This window comes from Polypterus senegalus, chromosome 13 (genome assembly GCF_016835505.1).
Source record: "Polypterus senegalus isolate Bchr_013 chromosome 13, ASM1683550v1, whole genome shotgun sequence".
Taxonomy (NCBI): domain Eukaryota; kingdom Metazoa; phylum Chordata; class Cladistia; order Polypteriformes; family Polypteridae; genus Polypterus; species Polypterus senegalus.
Window position 1 is genome coordinate 68817492 of NC_053166.1, and position 17567 is coordinate 68835058.

Below are 17567 nucleotides of genomic sequence, written 5' to 3' on the forward strand. Positions count from 1 at the left end.
TATTTCTGTCATTGTTCATTACAAAGCAGTGCCACAAGATGGTGCAGCAAGGCTGGATTAAACCCAGTCATGGTGGGATGTAGTGAAACAGGTAGGAGATTATTTTTTGGGAGGAGTTCAGGAAGTCGTTTAAGGACAGAGCCCCATGATTTGTGCATGTAGTAGACTGCCATTTGACACTTCTTTACTACCTATATACGGTGTAGGGCAATGCCAAATTGAGTTTAGTTCATCAATACCAAGAGCATTTTTCATATTATGGTTTTCCTCGGATGTGGTAATAGTAATAGTAGTGGCATACTCACATGTACAGATTATAGTGAAAATCTTACTTACAAATCTGGCCAATTTGCAACATGTTGTCATTTTTCTGCTAAATTATAAGCAAGAATGGATTACAATATATACCTTAATTTAATCGAAACTACCAATCCGCTCTCTTGATGTACTTCTTGGTCATATTCAGATTTAGCACAGTTGATGGTGCTTCTTTCTTACAATTACAGTGTCCTAGGTTTGAATCCCAGGCTAGACACTGTTGGTGGGGAGTTTGCATGTTGTCTCAAATTCATTCATAACTAAATGTGTCCCATTAATTGAGGACTCTAAAATCATGCAGTGCAGTTGTGTCTGTGTCCTGTGGTTGATTGGCACCTTGTCCATATTTGATTCCTGCCTTGTGCTCAGTGCTGATGAGGTAAGCACTTGCTTACTGTGCCCTTGTAATGAATATGTGGTTTAGAAAACTAGTGGATGAATTATTTCCTCAACAAGTTGAGCTGAATGGGGTCCACCCTTCAACCTCTTGTTACATAGGTCTGTATTCATTAGGAAATAATACAAGCAAATAAGAATGAATGGTTAACATTTTTATTTTTCTGTTCACACAAATGCAATATTCTCAACAAATGTAAAAAAATGCATACAAAAATAATAATCATTTTAAAACATTTACGTATTTGGTTCGCAGTTAGCAATCCCTATAGCAATCCTGTTCACAAATGAATTCCACTTTTTAAAATTTTACATACCCTGGTTGCCTACTTTTTTGTTTTTTCAGAAAATTAATTGCTGAGCTGCACAAGCAGTGTCAATTTTTTTTTTTATTTCCATTTAAAGATACCATCATAGCTTTCAATGAGGATATTGTTCTCCATAAACAAATGTTCTAAAATATGCAAATGTCTTTTAACCATCCCAACTGCTGATGGAAAAAATAAAACAGTAAATGGTTTAAACTTGCTAATGACATGCATGATAAATGATGGCAGAAAAGGAACAGCGCCAAGGAAACGGTGAATCAGTCATCCCATTCGTCATCATCATCATCATCGCCTCCATCGTCTTCCCCTTCATCTGAAAAAAACATCAGATCATATGTCATCATTCCATTTAGTAAATGGCCATTCTTGTCGTTTAAAGCTGTACTATACCAGCAGCAAAATATGTTTTGTGTCATTTGACGGTAATCATTCCTTTTTGTTTCCAGAGCCCATTTATTGTTGTCACTGTGCCTGTCCAGTTTAGACTTATGTATCTATTTAAAAGGAAAAGGCAGCTAGCAGTAACTTGCTCACCTAACCACTGGCATAAAATGAAAACTGCCATTACCAATGGACACTTGGTCATCTTATTTGTAGTTCTTTATTTTTGATTTTCCTGAAATTCTGCTGGATTATCTCCCATAAACTTAGATTCAGTTTTTGCTTTTTGTTTTTTAATAAATTGATCTCCATCCACAGAGTAAGGTGTGGTTTACAGAGGATTTGGAACGTTTTCAGACTTTTTCACTTTTTTCACATTTTGTTATGTTACAGCCTTGTGCTAAAATCATTTAAATTCATTTTTCCACATTAAGCAACACTAAATACCCCAGAATGACAAAGCAAAAAAATGATTTTAGAAATTTGTTTTTCCATTCTAGTAAAAATAAAAAATACCCTGAAATATCACATTGACAGAAATATTCAGACCCTTTGCTATGACACTTGAAATTTGGCTCAGATGTATCCCATTCGATTGATAGTCATTGAGATGTTCATGCACCTTGTTAGGAGTTCATCTGTGGTCAAGTCAATTGATTGGACAGGATTAGTAAAGGCACACGACTGTCTATATAAGGTCCCGCAGTTGACAATGTATTTCAGAGAAAAATGCTTAGAAACAGGATAATTTTGAGGCATGGATCTGAGGAATATATAAAAATATCTCTGCAGCATTGAAAGTTGTCACAAGCACAGCTGTCTTAACAATTCTTAAATGGAAGAAATTTGCAACAACCATGACTCTTTCTAGAGCTGGAAACCCAGCCAAACTGAGCAATCATGGGAGAGAGGTGAACAGAAACATAATGCTCACTTTGGATGAGCTCCAGAAAACCTGTGTGGAGGTGGGAGAAACTTCAAGAAGGGCAACGATCACTGCAACATCTATGCTTTATGATAAAGTGGCTAGACAGAAGCCTCTCCTCAGTAAGAGACACATTGACAGCTGCTGGGAGTTTGTGAAAGCGTCCTGAAGTATTCTCAGACAGTGCAAAACAAGATTCTTTGGTCTGACAAAACCTAGATTAGCATCACGTCTGGGAGAAATCAGGCACCGCTCTTCACTTGTGCAATATCATTTTAGCTTTGAAGCATGGTAGTGGCAGCATTATGCTGTAGGCTTTGTTATTCGGCAGCAGGGACTGAGGGACTAGACATGGTTGAGGAAATGCTAAAAGGAGCAAAGTATAGAGATACCGTTAAAGAAAAAAGTCCTCCAGAGTGATCTGGACCTCAGACTGGGACTCAGGTTCACTTTCCAACAAGGCAGTGACCCTAAGCACAAAGCAAAGAGAACATAGGAGTGGAATAGGGATAACTCTGGGAATTTCCTTACATTGTCCAGACTTGAACTCAGTTGAACATCTCTTAAAAAACCTGAAAATAGCTGCCTAGTGACAGCCTCCATCCAGCATGACAGAGCCTGAGACAGTCTACAGAGAAGAATCACAGAAAATCCAAACCCAAGAAGATTCCTGGCCATAATCACTGCCAAAGACGCTTCAACTAAGTAGGGGGTCTGAATACTTGTGTCAATGGGATATTTCAGTAATTCATTTTTACTAGATTTGTAAAAAAAAAAAATCTAAAATCTTGTTTTTGCTTTGTCATTCTGGGTTGTGGAGTGTTGCTTGATGTAGGGATAAAATTAATTTAAGTGATTTTAGCACAAGGCTGCAACATAGCTAAATGTGAAAAAGTAAAAGAGTCTGAATACTGTCTGAATCCACTGCAGCTCAGTTTAAAGCAAAGTGATTTTGGGATGAGTGCTTTGCATTAAATTTACCTATGGCCTTCAAATGAATAAACACTCTATAGAGATATGATTGAAGGCTGGGAATGTTTAAATGGGTCCAGGTTGTGCACAAAATATGAAAACAATTACGAAAAGGAGAATACAAACTTGTGTAACAATGTAAACTTTTTAGAAACAGAAATAAAAATGACCATAAGTAAAACAAATGAAAATCCAAAGCTTTGACTGTTTAGGCCGCACTTCTTTTTATGCTAATGGACGTGATCTACAGTATGTTCAGCACAGGCAAGGAAACCTCTGCAGGACTTCTTCCTCATGCTCAGCAATAAATGAGGAATATAAGTAGGGACAGAGATAAATTCATAACACCATGCCATTGGCTTACTTACAAAAAAAATGATTATACCCAGGACAGCCATTCAAAAGGACACAACATGGAAAGAGGGAATAACAGTGTTGGTCAGTGTTCCAGTATGCACATACAGTGAATCTCTTGTCCTTGAGAGCTGCCATAACTGAGAGGTGCTCTTGGCAAGATTATTTAAATACGAGCACTGTCAATCCATCCATTCATTACCAAGCCCAGGGTTTCAGGGACCTAAGTATATTCCAGTGGCATCAGATGAAAAGCAAGGACTGATCCATTAAGAAGTTACCAATATCATCAAATCATCTGTCCATCATTAGCCTGAGTGGGAAAACTAGACTTCCACATCTCTAGCAGGTAATATTAATTCATTCAAATCCTCTTTTACATGTCCTTTTTTTAGAGGGCCATTTGTCTCTGCTAGCGTTTCTGTACAATAGGCCTGATCAGAATGTCTCCAGAATGCCTCTGTTCTCCTGGGGCTTTATAAATTGTCACTCATCACTCTATTTCATATGAATGAACAAACTGCAAATGTTCTCAGTGTTTATTTAAGGTAACCTATGAAATTTCCTAGAGAGTGACATTTAAGTACTGTGTCTAGACAAAATTCCCTTTTCTACTGAATTAATCATTTCTTCTTTTGTGGAATAATAACCAAGAGAGAGGTTGGGAGCACGTGCTGATAGCACATGGACGCACCCACAACATGAGAAACTACCTGGATTGGGACCCAAGTGCAGCAGGTAACACCTCAGCACCACACTTGAACAGGTTGAGGACCTGCTCGCAGGGCTGGATGTAGATTAACATCATACCCAGGACAAAGACGCGGCAGGTTAAAAACCTTGCTCAAGGGCCAATGGAGTAGAGTCACTTGTGGCATTTACAAAATTGAAACGGACAACCTTCCGAGTGCCAGAGCAGATCCCTAGCCTCAGAGCCACCACTACGCCCAGCATAAATAACTAAGGTGTTAGTGAATATGGTACAAAATAATTCAGAATAACAAGAGTCAATTTTAAATCACAAAACTAAAGGAACATTTAGAATCTTGGGCTAAGAAACCCCTTAAATGAGTGCTCAACTTCATAAATTAATGCAAAATAAAAAGCATAAAAAATGAATAATGAACTTATTCATAGCAATACCGGAGACAGAAAGTTAGTATTTTTTGAATTTTTATTCTGATGTATATATTATATCATTTAGAATTGGTGGATTGTCCACACTAAAAAGGATATAGAAACATTTAGCATTGCTAGGAGTTGTGAACATGTTTGGGAGCTTTTTCATTGTTTCTGTACTGCCTGTTACTTTAGTAGTAGAATCTTAATTCCTGTCATTCATTTTTACCTTTTAAATATAAATATTTTAACTGGAGAAAGCATATGACAGGGTGCCTCGAGAGGAGTTGTGGTATTGTATGAAGAAGTCGGGAGTGGCAGAGAAGTATGTGAGAGTTGTGCAGGATATGTACGAGGGAAGTATGACCATGGTGAGGTCTGCGGTAGGAGTGACAGATGCATTAAAGTTGGAGGAGGGATCAGCTCTGAGCTGTTTCTTATTTGCAATGGTGATGGACAGGTTGTCAGATGAGGTTAGACAGGAGTCCCCGTGGACTATGATGTTTGCCTTCTGACATTGTGATCTGTAGCGATAGTAGGGAGCAGGTTGAGGAGACCTTGGAGGAGTGGAGATATGTTCTAGAGAAGAGAGGAATGAAGGTTAGTAGGAACAAGACAGAATACATGTGTGTGAATGAGAGGGAGGTCAGTGGAATGGTGAGGATGTAGAGAGTAGAGCTGGCGAAGGTAGATGAGTTTAAATACTTGGGATCAACAATTCAGAGTAATGGAGATTGTGGAAGAGAGGTGAAAGAGAGGGTTCAGGCAGGGTGGAATGGGTGGAGAAAAGTGTCGAGTAATTTGTGACAGAGTTATCAGCAAGAGTAAAAGGGAGGTCTACAGGACGGTAGTGAGACCAGCTATGTTATATGGGTTGGAGATGGTGGCACTGACCAGAAAGCAGGAGACAGAGCTGAAGGTGGCAGAGTTAAAGATGCTAAGATTTGCATTCAGTGTAACAAGGATGGATAGGATTAGAAATGAGTACATTAGAGGGTCAGTTCAAGTTGGATAGTTGGGAAACAAAGTCAGAGAGGTGAGATTGCGTTGGTTTGGACATGTGCAGAGGAGAGATGCTGGGTATCTTGGGAGAAGGATGCTAAGGATAGAGCTACCAGGCAAGAGGAAAAGAGAAAGGCCTAAGCGAAGGTTTATGGATGAAGTGAGAGAGGACATGCAGGTGATGGGTGTAACAGAACAAGATGCAGAGGACAGAAAGATATGGAAGAAGATGATCTGCTGTGGCAACACCTAACGAGAGTAGCCAAAAGAAGAAGAAGAAATATCGACATATATTATTTGGCTGTAGACATGTGGCGCTTGGTAATGGGGCCTGTTGCCAGCTGTAGTAATAACATATCAGACTAATTATAATGTAGCAACCAGAAGATGAAACACATGTCAGGGCCAATGCCAGTTTTGAAAAACAGAAAATCTGTATTAGCCCTCATCTAAACTCAAGAAAGAAAAAAAACAAAACAAAAATCAAACTCATAAAATAATAGCAAAGATCTTTAATTAGAGAATCCTAACCAACAAAAATCCTAGTAACTCACAGAAGCTTATTACGATTTATCCACAAATTAAAGTGGTGATGAATGCAGTGCTGGTATTTAAATTGTCACTGTAATGATGGCACAATGCACAATGTCTGGGATAAGCTCTCTAGCAACTCAATGTTTCATCCAGGGGCTGAGTCCTGGCGACGTCAAAGACATAAAGAAAAATCAACACTACCTAACTGTTATTCAAATAAAACTAAGCAGAACAGAAACTAATTCTGCGTATAACAAAACCCCTAAAACTAAAAGAGAAGAACATTAACACAGAGTGTCAAATACCAAATAAAAGAAGTAAAATAACGACAGGAAAAGAAAATAATGCAGGTAGAAACTTAACACCAGTCACGATGACGTCATCATGTAAGACAGCGCATACATCATCTGATGTCCAGGTTTTTGGATTTCAGACATACAAGAAAATATCATCTGCTTAGTGTTAGTTATGCGAAGTACCTATAGTTATCATTATGACCGGTTTAATTTTTTAACCAAGAATTTTGTATTCTCATTTTGGTTTTGTTGCTTTGTGCTTATTAGATTTATAACTATCCATTTGATTTATCATTTAATGCCTGTTTATCTCCCAGTCTCCTAGTTATTTGATTCTCTGTGCTTCTGGGGACATGCCATTATTTCACCTGGGCCACAATAATGGAACTTAAAAACTATGGTGAGTGGCTGAAAAGAGAAAACCTGTAGGAGATCCTCAGCTGCCAATTGAGAAAAAAATAATTTGCTGATAAAGAAAACTGACAATTAGCATCAGTTTTGAGTCTAATTAGAGATACTTACCTGAAGAGTGAATGACTTTGCTTCTTTTCTGCATAACCATCATGAGGGCCCCCACTATGCCTTCATTGCTCTCAGATGAGGGAGCAGAAGAGGGAGATTCTGGGTTTTCTGTTACCTGTTTCAAAAATATATGAGATGCATTTAAGAAAAGTAGTTAAACCAAGCTGAAGCTCACACTCTTCCAAAGAAACAAAAACAAAACCTGGACCAAGGCATGGATTGAAAAATATAGCATCAGTAGTAGTAGTAGCAGTAGTATTGTCACATTCACAGAGTATAGTTTATGTCCATCCATCAAGCAACATGTTGCCACTCTCTGGCACCATAAGAACAAGAATGTATTAGAAATCATCCCATGAGCGGCCCCAGAACATGCTGTAAAAATTATATTTCTTTGCAAATATGGGATGACATAATGCTCACCCATGGTGAGAGAAATGCTGACAATGGCAGTGCACTACCTGCGGACATTAATAGGACAAGCAGAGTGAAAATAAACACATGGCTGGCAGCTGTGGACAAGCTTTAGTTGGTGAGCAAAAGAATGGTGACTCCCAAATACCATAGATATTAAGTTTTGCTCAGTTCTCTGTGTAATGAAATAGTAAAAAATCGATGCGGTTTAAAAGTTTTATGACTTCTGCACGAGTGTCTGCCAGCACACTTCTAAAAGCATTGTTGCCATATGAGCTTAGTACTGTTAAAAATGATGCAGTGCTTACATTTTTCAGTTTTGTTCCCTGCCGTATTTGGTCCAGTAATGCTCCTCTTCCTCCTGAGGGAGGTGCAGGTCCAGGTGTGCTACGAGCAGGGCTTGGTAATGCTGGAGCAGGTGGTCCGCTCATTGGAGCTGGAGGTGGAGGAGGTGGTGGAGGAGGAGGTGGGGGTGCTGCTGCTGTGGCTGCTACAGAAGGAGGTGGAGGTGGAGGAAAATGATGTTCTTGATGAGATATTGGCTGAGGAGGTGGAGGTGGTGGGTGGTTTGTTCGAGAACTGGGTGGTGGTGGTGGTGGGACACTTCGATTTGATGTTGGAGCTGGACCCCTTGAAGGTGGGGGTCCACGTGGTGGAGGTCCTGGAACTGGCGGTAAAGGTCCTGATCGTCCTCGGGAAGTCAATGAGGGAACAGGAGGAAGAGGACCTGAGCGAGTAGGAGGTGGTGGAGGACCTTGATCTAAAAAACATGAAGAATGAGATGTTAAACTCAATGACTGGCACTCTGATAGCAGATTCTATGTGTCAGACATGATGTCTGCACATCTTACATCCAGCACAACTTGATGTATCACATTCACTTACCTTGTTTCCTCATTTCTGCCTTCACCCTCTCCAGTCCTCCAGATTGCTCGATGAAGTCATAGATCATTTTAGAGGTCTCTGCATCGGTTAGTTGATCTTCACTTATGCCAGCCCTGGAGAACAGATCTTTTAGATCTGGGTCCAGATTATTTACCTGCAATTCAATATCAGAGTTTGTAATTCACAATACTAAAAAGATCACAAAAAATCCACTGCTTAGTTTGCACTTGTCAAGTATATTATATTTCTTTGAAAAGCTCCATTGTACATGTAATGATATTCTTTAAGAGTATGAACATGCATTTTTGCACCCTTTACGATTTGTCAGTACAGAGCTAGACTTTTCCCCAGCAGATAGAATCCTTGAGCTACTTGGTTACCCTTTATTTCCCAAAAATACTATAACTCTAGGCTCAAAAATGCACTCACGTCAAATCCTTTGTTGGGGTCCCATCCTACATGTGTGACGTGCCTGGAAGACATTAGAACCCATTTAGAACGAATGAACAGAAGAAGCAAAACTCTTTATTGTTAGTTGTACATTTTTCCTTGTGGGAAACAATATAGGGTATCTCCTTATATATGGCGTGTGGCGCATCTCAGCAGGAGAGGTACTGCTGTGACTTACACAAACAAAGCATATAATTATAACAGTGCTGCTGTGATGAGGTGTTGGTGCACTGGAGGCCTTAGAAAAGAAAGAAGCAGGAGGAGGAGGCAGGTAATCCTTCCCCAGGATACAAGACATCCCGATATGTGCCAAAGGCCTGATCCTTTCGATAAAGAGAGCATTAAATCTGAGAGAAGATTCAAAGTATTCCGGACAGAGAGATGCCTGGCTGGAAAAGTACATGTCAGGTTTTCTCTTTAAGAGAGGCACTTTTATCATTGCAGAACAGTTTAAATACCTCGGGGTAAACATCACAAGTAAACATAAAGCTCTTTATCAAAAAAATTTCGTCGTCTGTATGGAAAAAATTAAACAAGACTTGCATAGATGGTCAACCCTTCATCTCACACTAGCTGGAAGAATTAACACTGTTAAGATGAATATTCTTCCTAAGCTCCTTTTTTTATTTCAAAACATACCAATATACATTAATAAATCGTTCTTTAAGCAATTAGATTCAACAATAACCTCATTTATTTGGAATTCTAAACATCCACGCATCAAAAGAGCGACCCTACAAAGACAAAAGGCAGAAGGCGGCATGGCTCTACCTAACTTCCAGTTTTATTACTGGGCGGCAAATATACAGTCGATAAGAACCTGGACACAAATAGAAGAACATACACAGGCATGGACCGCAATAGAAGTAAAATCCTGCAGTACTTCTTTGTATTCCTTGCTTTGTGCTCCAATAAACACACGCTATCGGCAATACACTAATAACCCAATTGTGCTCCACTCACTTAGAATCTGGAACCAATGTAGAAAGCATTTTAAGACGGAGAAGCTTCTTTCTGTGGCACCCCTGCAAAAGAACCACCTCTTTCAACCCTCACAAACATATGCAGTTTTTAATATCTGGAAAAAATTTGGAATTAACTTGCTTAGAGACCTTTATATAGACAACGCCTTTGCATCCTATGAACAACTACGTACCAAATTTAACATTCCAGCTACAAATTTCTTTCACTATCTTCAAATCAGGAACTTTGTTAAACAGAACCTTCCAGATTTTCCTCATCTTGCACCCTCATCCACGCTGGAAAAATTATTGCTCAATTTCAAGGAGTTAGACTCCATCTCTACAATATATAAAATCCTTTTACAATCCCTTCCTTTCAAAGATCCAAGAGGACACTGGGAAAATGACCTCTCAATTAATATATCAGAAAAGGAGTGGAAAGTAGCAATGCAGAGAATTCACTCAAGCTCCATATGCAAAGCATACAATTATACAACTCAAAATTATATATCGAGCACATCTGTCTCGACTAAAACTCTCCAAAATGTTTCCAGGGCATGATCCAACCTGTAACGCGTTGCAACCAAGCCCCAGCCTCACTAGGTCACATGTTCTGGGCCTGCTCCAAATTAACATTATTCTGGACAAAAATTTTAATTACCTCTCAGACAGTCTTGGACTCACAATCCCTCCTAACCCATTAACAGCTGTGTTTGGGGTTCTTCCAGAGGGTCTTAAAGTGGAGAAAGACAAACAAACTGTGATTGCATTCACAAACTCTCCTCTTTAAGTCAGTGGGAAACTGATGTGTTATATTATTTAAAATTGGAAAAAATCAAATACTCAGTTAGAGGATCTGTGCAGACTTTTTTCAAAACATGGCAGGATCTAATCAGTAATATTTTGAAATGATTTATAAAGCACAGAGAATTTGTTGATTTAGGTATTTTTAAAAGCCTTAAATTTTACACCGTTTGGCTTGCTCTCTCTCTCAAGGGTGGGGATCGATCTGTTCTTAGCATAATTCTTTTTTTTTGTAAAACTTGATTGCTATGTATTGATTGTAATAAAATTAATAAATAAAAAAAAAAAAAAAAGAGAGGCACTGAAAAACCTGCATTGACTCTAAAAAACCCAATCGATGGGCCAGGGGTACGGTGACAGAAAGGGACTGCTAGTATTGCCACTTCTAAGTTTAAAAGTGATAACAGGGCTTTTCTGAGGTGGGGTGTTAAGCTCCCTTAAGTGAACAGGCAGAAAATGACAGCCAGGGCAGCAATTCCACAAGGTGAAGAAGAGAAAGGCCTGCTGAGAGAGAAAGCCAGACAGGAGATACGTTACAGGGTGCCTGTGTTATATTAGCAGACAAAAGAACAAGAAACTGTACCTGAAACACAAGGATACACAAGACCTGTGCAGATAAGTTTCTTAGAGAGTCAAGGCTGGGGGGCTGTCAAGAGACAAGGCCTGTTAAAGCCCATTGTGGCACTTCTTGTGTGATTTTGGGCTATACAAAAATTAATTGTATTGTATAAGTCTAGCTAAGTTGCCAGTTTTACTATTTTACATCTGGTTATTTTCAACCTAGTTTCTTCATTGAATGTATCTGTTTAAATGAAATCCTGTATTGTTCTGATTCTTGTCCTTTCCATTTTGGGTAAGAGGGCCTGTAAAATAGCCTCTCTCTTTGTTACATAAAAATTAGGTGAAAAAGTTAAAAAGGTCAAAGTTAAACAATTAAAACATTAAAATGTTAACAAAAGATGAATTAGGGCAATCATCTGTTTTTTTTGTGGCCAAACTTGCCATTACAGAAAACAGCATCAACCACCGCACCCTCATTAATCTCTCTATGCTATGAACAACTGTTACATCAGTAATGCTGATTAAATCCATAGTTGAGTCTGCATCTGATTCATTTTTAACCCATCATTCAAAATGGAGCTCTCTTGAGTTTTCTTATAGGACTTGTTAGCAAGCCCCCTCATGCAGCATCAGCGTACCACATTGTAAATTCATTTGAATCTCTGTGAAATTTCTTTAAAATAATGTAGTGAATACAGCAGTGTTCAAGTGACATGATCTTCAGTAATTTTTGATTATTTTGGAGTCATGTATTTAATGATATCTCTCAGTGGAGGTGTTGGGCTTTCTGCAATGATGCAGGGTATAGCCATTGGAGAGCATGAATCAGTTTTATTAAACATGAGGCATCATGGTATTTAAGAGAAAAGGATTGCAACAACTTTGTGTTGGAACTTTACCTAAAAATAGAGGTAAGACTCTCTTCAAAGAAATAAAGGTTATGCTTAATAAAGAATTTCACTTTTCCAATTAAAGCACTTTTTTCATTCTGAATCTTATTTTGCCTGATTAATTAACTCCCACTTGTCTTAAGATTTTGGTTTCTTCTAACTCCAAAAAATAAACCCACAATATACACTTTTTAATGATAGCAATTCTTTTTGATCAAATCAAGGAATGCATCAAAGTAACAGAGTTTTGTGTTAGTGAAAAGTGCACATCTATAAATGGTTTATTTTTGGGTAGTGTATTTAATAAAAAAAAACTGTTTAGAGATAAAATTTTCCCAAAGAATGATGTTCCTGATAAACATGTACTTGGCTTATGTGTATTAGAACACTAGATTCTAAGCTGCGTGGAGTGGATTTTAATGTTTTTAGACCAGTACAGAGGTTTACTTCACAGTCATTAGTCAAATTTGAACTGTTTAACTCTCAATCCATCTGCAATAAAGCCACACTGATTGAAGAACACATCAGGGAGAAAGAGACAGAAACATGGCACCAGTCAGAGGTTTACTCTGCCCTAAATGAAGCCTGTCCTCCTGGCTGCAGTTACTTGGAGGCAGTTGGAGCACTGAGCGTGGTGGTGGCTTAGCTATCATCCACCGTCAGGATTTGGGGTTGTCCCGTATCTTGATATCTGCAACATCTTCCTGCGAGTGCCTTGCATTTAAATGTAAGCCTCCTTTTCCCATGACTGTTCTCCTTATCTACCAACCTCCAAAACCCAACTCTGCCTGCATCCCGGAAATGACTGATCTTCTCACAATACTCTGTGCTACCTCTGCCAACATCATAATTCTAGGAGATATAAATATTCATGTTGACAATCCCACAGGTTATCTCACTACTGATTTCCTTGAGCTACTACTGTAGATTCTCTCAATCTACAACAACATGTTGATTTTCTCACACATTCCAGGGGTCACACACTTGACCTGGTCATTTCAAATTCTGCATTAATCAGTAACCTACAGGTATATGATCTTGGTATTTCAGACCACAAAGTAGTGTCAATGGAGCTGCCCTTTCTTTCCCCCCATACCAAACTAAAACGACAGATCCATTTCAGAAATCTGAAGAACATCAATGTGGATGCCTTGGCCCTGGACCTTAAACTTATCTCTTCTGACCCTATCAGCTACCTCTCTGTTGCTGACCATGTGGATTTTTACAATCAGTCTCTGTGCAGTCTCATGGACTTTCACGCCCCTTTAACATCCAGGTCTGTCTCATTCTCGTGCTCAGCACCTTGGTACACCTGCGAACAGCAAAAAATTAAGACGGCTGGACGTGTCCCTCTGGGCTGACTGTCCACAAACAGGCCTACAGGGAACACAAGAGGGCGTATCCAGAAGCTCTGAAGGTTGCACGGTCCAGGTTCTATTCCACCATCATCAGCAACAGTTCCAGGAACCCAAAAAACTTTTTTCAACTATAAATCAACTTCTCAAACCTCCTTCACCTGCCCACTCTGAGGCCACCGATGAGAGGTGCAATATGCACATTAATTTCTTTAAACAAAAAGTTGATAACATCCGCTTACACCTCTACACCACGGATATCCTGCCCCCCCAACTGTCGACCTACTGTCTGAGACTGTCCAGCCCCTTTGCTCCTTCTCTGTTGCCACATGGGAAGAGGTGGAGGACATCGTCAGGAAAATGAAACTGTCTACCAGTTCCCTGGACCAAAGTCTCTGCCGTCTCTCCACTTATCCTCAGGATCATAAACCAGTCCCTCTTGGCTGGCCATATTCCTTCTTTATTAAAAACTGCCGTCATCAGACCTCTACTGAAAAAGCCCACCCTGGATTCTGAAGTTCTCTCCAACTATAGGCCCATCTCCAATCTTCCATTTCTCTCTAAAGTTCTGGAAAAAATAGTTGCAGCACAACTTCATGATCACCTCAAACTGAATAATCTGTTTGAAACGTTTCAGTCTGGTTTCCACCCTGGCCATAGCACCAAAACAGCCCTGGTCAGGGTCACCAATGATCTATTCATAACAGCAGATACTGGTTCCCCTTCTTTACTCATCCTCCTTGACCTGACAGCTGCTTTTGACACAATAGACCACAACATTCTCCTTCACCGCCTGAAATACACCATTGGACTCTCTGGAAATGTTCACAATTGGCTCTTACCTGACCTGCAGAACTGAGCATATCGTCCTGGGAAGCGCAAAATCTCATACCCACAACGTCACCTGTGGTGTCCCACAGGGCTCTGTTCTAGGCCCCATCCTTTTTACCATCTACATGCTCCCTCTTAGAAATGTCATTAGCAGACATGGTTTATCTTTTCATTGCTATGCTGATGACACTCAGCTTGACCTCAGGACTACCCCCACCTCCTCTACTGCTCCTCTGCCAATATCTACATTGACTACCTGCCTGGAGGAGATAGAGGCGTGGATGAGGCTCAATTTTCTTCAGCTAAACAGATCCAAAACAGAAGCCATCTTAGTTGGCACATCACACCATCTCCGCTCTTCTACCATCACCAGTATCACTTTCGCTGGCCAAAACTTTCCCCTTTCCACATCTGCCACCAATTTCGGTGTTAAAATGGACCCTCAACTCACCTTTGACGCCCACATCAAACACCTCTGTAAGTCTTCCTTCTACCACCTCAAGAATATCGCGAAACTCTGACCAACCCTCACCCTGGAAGATGCAGAGAAGCTCATAATGGCCTTTGTCTCATCCAGGCTGGATTACTGTAATGCGCTCCTCATCGGGATTCCTGGCAAGAGTATTCAGAGACTCCAGTATATCCAAAATTGTGCTGCCAGGATCCTGATGAGGGTGCGAAAGCATGACCATATCACCCCAATCCTGAAAACCCTTCACTGGCTCCCTTTCCCACTCAGAATTGAGTACAAGGTCATTCTCCTCACCCATCAGTGCATCTATGGACATGCCCACCTTTACTTACAGGAACTCCTTACCCCTCATACCTCCTCACGCACTCTCCACTCTGTACACACTAACATTCTCCAAGTCCCTAGAACCAAGCTTCTCAGTATGGGTGATAGGGCTTTTTCATCTGTGGGGCCGAGACTGTGGAACGCCCTCCCTGACTACCTGAGAGCCCCACAGTCGACTGATGTTTTTAAACAGAATCTAAAAACTCATCTTTTTAGAAAGATATTTTGTTAAAGTATACATAGATTTTCTTGTTTTATTATTTTTGTTTTTACTCTGTAGCACTTTGAGATTTCTAAAATAGGAAGTGCAATATAAATAAAATTTATTATTATTATTATTTTTATTATTATTAAATTTAGAACACTCTCACGCCATGGCAAGGAAAGGTAACCCTGATGTGGCCATTTTTTTGTGGACAAAAAGTGGGTGGGGGGCCAAGGACCATACCTGATGAGGACATGAAAAGACACACTTTGGCTCAGAGGCCAATCTCCTGGCATACCAACTTTGTTCAGTGCTTCCTACAGGGACCCAAATCTCAACTTGGAGAAAATCTTGAAGTCACCTCAGCTGGCCAACAGAAAGTGAGCATAATTTGGGTCACTAGAGCACTACAATGATGTTCGGTCCAAGTTTATGCAAAACTTACCACATTGCACACCATAACTCCAGCTAAGAGGCTAGCCTTCAAGCTAAATTTGAGAACATTCAAAATTTGCTCTAATAGAAAGAAAGAAAGAAAGAAAGAAAGAAAGAAAGAAAGAAAGAAAGAAAGAAAGAAAGAAAGATGCCCTTACTTGAAGCCACTGGGAGCTCCGATGTCAGCTTTCGTCAGCTTCTTTTTGTCTTTCTTCTTACTCTTTTTGCCTTTTTCCGAAGATGAAGAAGATGCAGGGAGGCGATTTTGTGATGACATAAAATCTTGATTCTGAATGTCAACTGTGACCATTGGAACTGAGGAGTGACCCCCAAGAAGCATTCCAGGGCCTGGCATTTAAAAAAAGGAACATTTACTGTAGATAGAACAGGGCTGGACTGAGATCGAATTTGTAAAGTGAGTTCTTTGTCATGGGTGGTGGTTTTCAAACTGAGCTTCATGTAAAGATTTAAGTGATAAATTCTCCATACTGCAGTTAGAGGAGGAAGCTTTTTGAGCCCATCAAACCAGGGTGTTGTTGGTCAACAGGAAGGAACTGTGTTACTAAATCTTTTGTAATTTGGATTGTGTGGCTTCTAAAAATCATACCCACTGACTAAAAATGATACCCTCAGGTTTGTTTGATCTGAATGATTACATTTGTTTTGGAAAAAAAAACTTATATAATAGGGTAATAAATAATGGTGGAATTTAAGCTCAAGATCCTAGAGACTAGGAAGTCCTTTCCTAGGAAACATCTCAATGGCCCCTGAAGTCTTTGATCCTGCTGAAAACACTGTGACTTAATAAAATTGAGAGGGGCCATAATTTCCTAGTCTGGATTGATTTGAGTATTGTTTCTCATTCAAGTCGAGCCTTTAATGACCATTTAAGACTTTTAGCCATTTCTTAAACTCAATTTATCCAGTCCAAAGTCACTAGGAACAGGAGACTATCCAGTAGACACAGGTGTAAAGTAGAATTCAGCTCCATACACACTCATATACATTTACACTAGCCTATCTTTTTGTCATTCAAAGAATTTAATTCTCAACTCTACTGATATGGAGGAAAATATACAATTAAGAAGCAGCTATAATACACATGGGCTTTCTGTTTAAATAATTTGACCCATTTTAAAATACCCAAGAGTCAATTCACTGTTTTAGTTTTGTGCATAACTCACCATTAGCATTTGGAGGTGGCAGTGGGGGCGGGATACCTCTCCTGTCTAGAGAAAAATAAAAGACTTTACATTTTCAGATGGTAAAGAGAATACCAATATTTGATAATAATTTGAGAATATGTCCAGGTAACTCATCTTTGAAATCAACAAGATTATGAATGGGTAAGAGAAAAGGGTGGGTATCAGAAATGGGTATCAGAAAAGACAGAAGTCAAATGCCACAGAAAATTATTCCCTTTTCAAACATGTAGGCTATGGCAAGAATTTCCATGTTCGATGCTGAGTTGTGTGAACAAGGATGGTGTTGACATGATAATTTCACATGACAACACCTAATATAACTGACCATACGTATGTATTAACAAAGCTATTAAACTGTCAGGCGAAGCATACGAAGTACAGTGACTGCTTTGTGTGAATATATGCTGACACTGATGCAAAGGAACAGATTGTAAGGGACACAGAAGATAACATAAACATCTCAAATTAGCATGACGGCTTTCAAAAACAAGTGTATTTTTACAGTGAGATATTTTCAAATGTCTAAACATTCAACTGACTCTGAAATAAGGAAGTTACCCTTCATTAATCCCAAGGAGGAACGTTAAGGTTGGTTAGTACACTGTGTGCCACTTCCATTATTTACT

The 17567-nt window shown here is 39.5% G+C and overlaps 1 protein-coding gene across 1 annotated transcript in view; it reads right to left on the reverse strand.

Annotated features, from left to right (window-relative positions):
* Positions 1-1094: 1094 nt before the first annotated feature.
* LOC120542323 (wiskott-Aldrich syndrome protein-like) overlaps positions 1095-17567 on the reverse strand; it is a 74742-nt gene continuing 58269 nt past the window's right edge. The window contains exons 6-12 of the mRNA XM_039774696.1: positions 16921-16965; positions 15895-16084; positions 8877-8919; positions 8448-8601; positions 7871-8322; positions 7149-7263; positions 1095-1356 (exon numbers count right to left, since the gene is read on the reverse strand). Coding sequence (XP_039630630.1) covers positions 1301-1356; positions 7149-7263; positions 7871-8322; positions 8448-8601; positions 8877-8919; positions 15895-16084; positions 16921-16965 — 1055 coding nt within the window. The 3' untranslated portion in view covers positions 1095-1300. The remainder of the gene's footprint in view (positions 1357-7148; positions 7264-7870; positions 8323-8447; positions 8602-8876; positions 8920-15894; positions 16085-16920; positions 16966-17567) is intronic.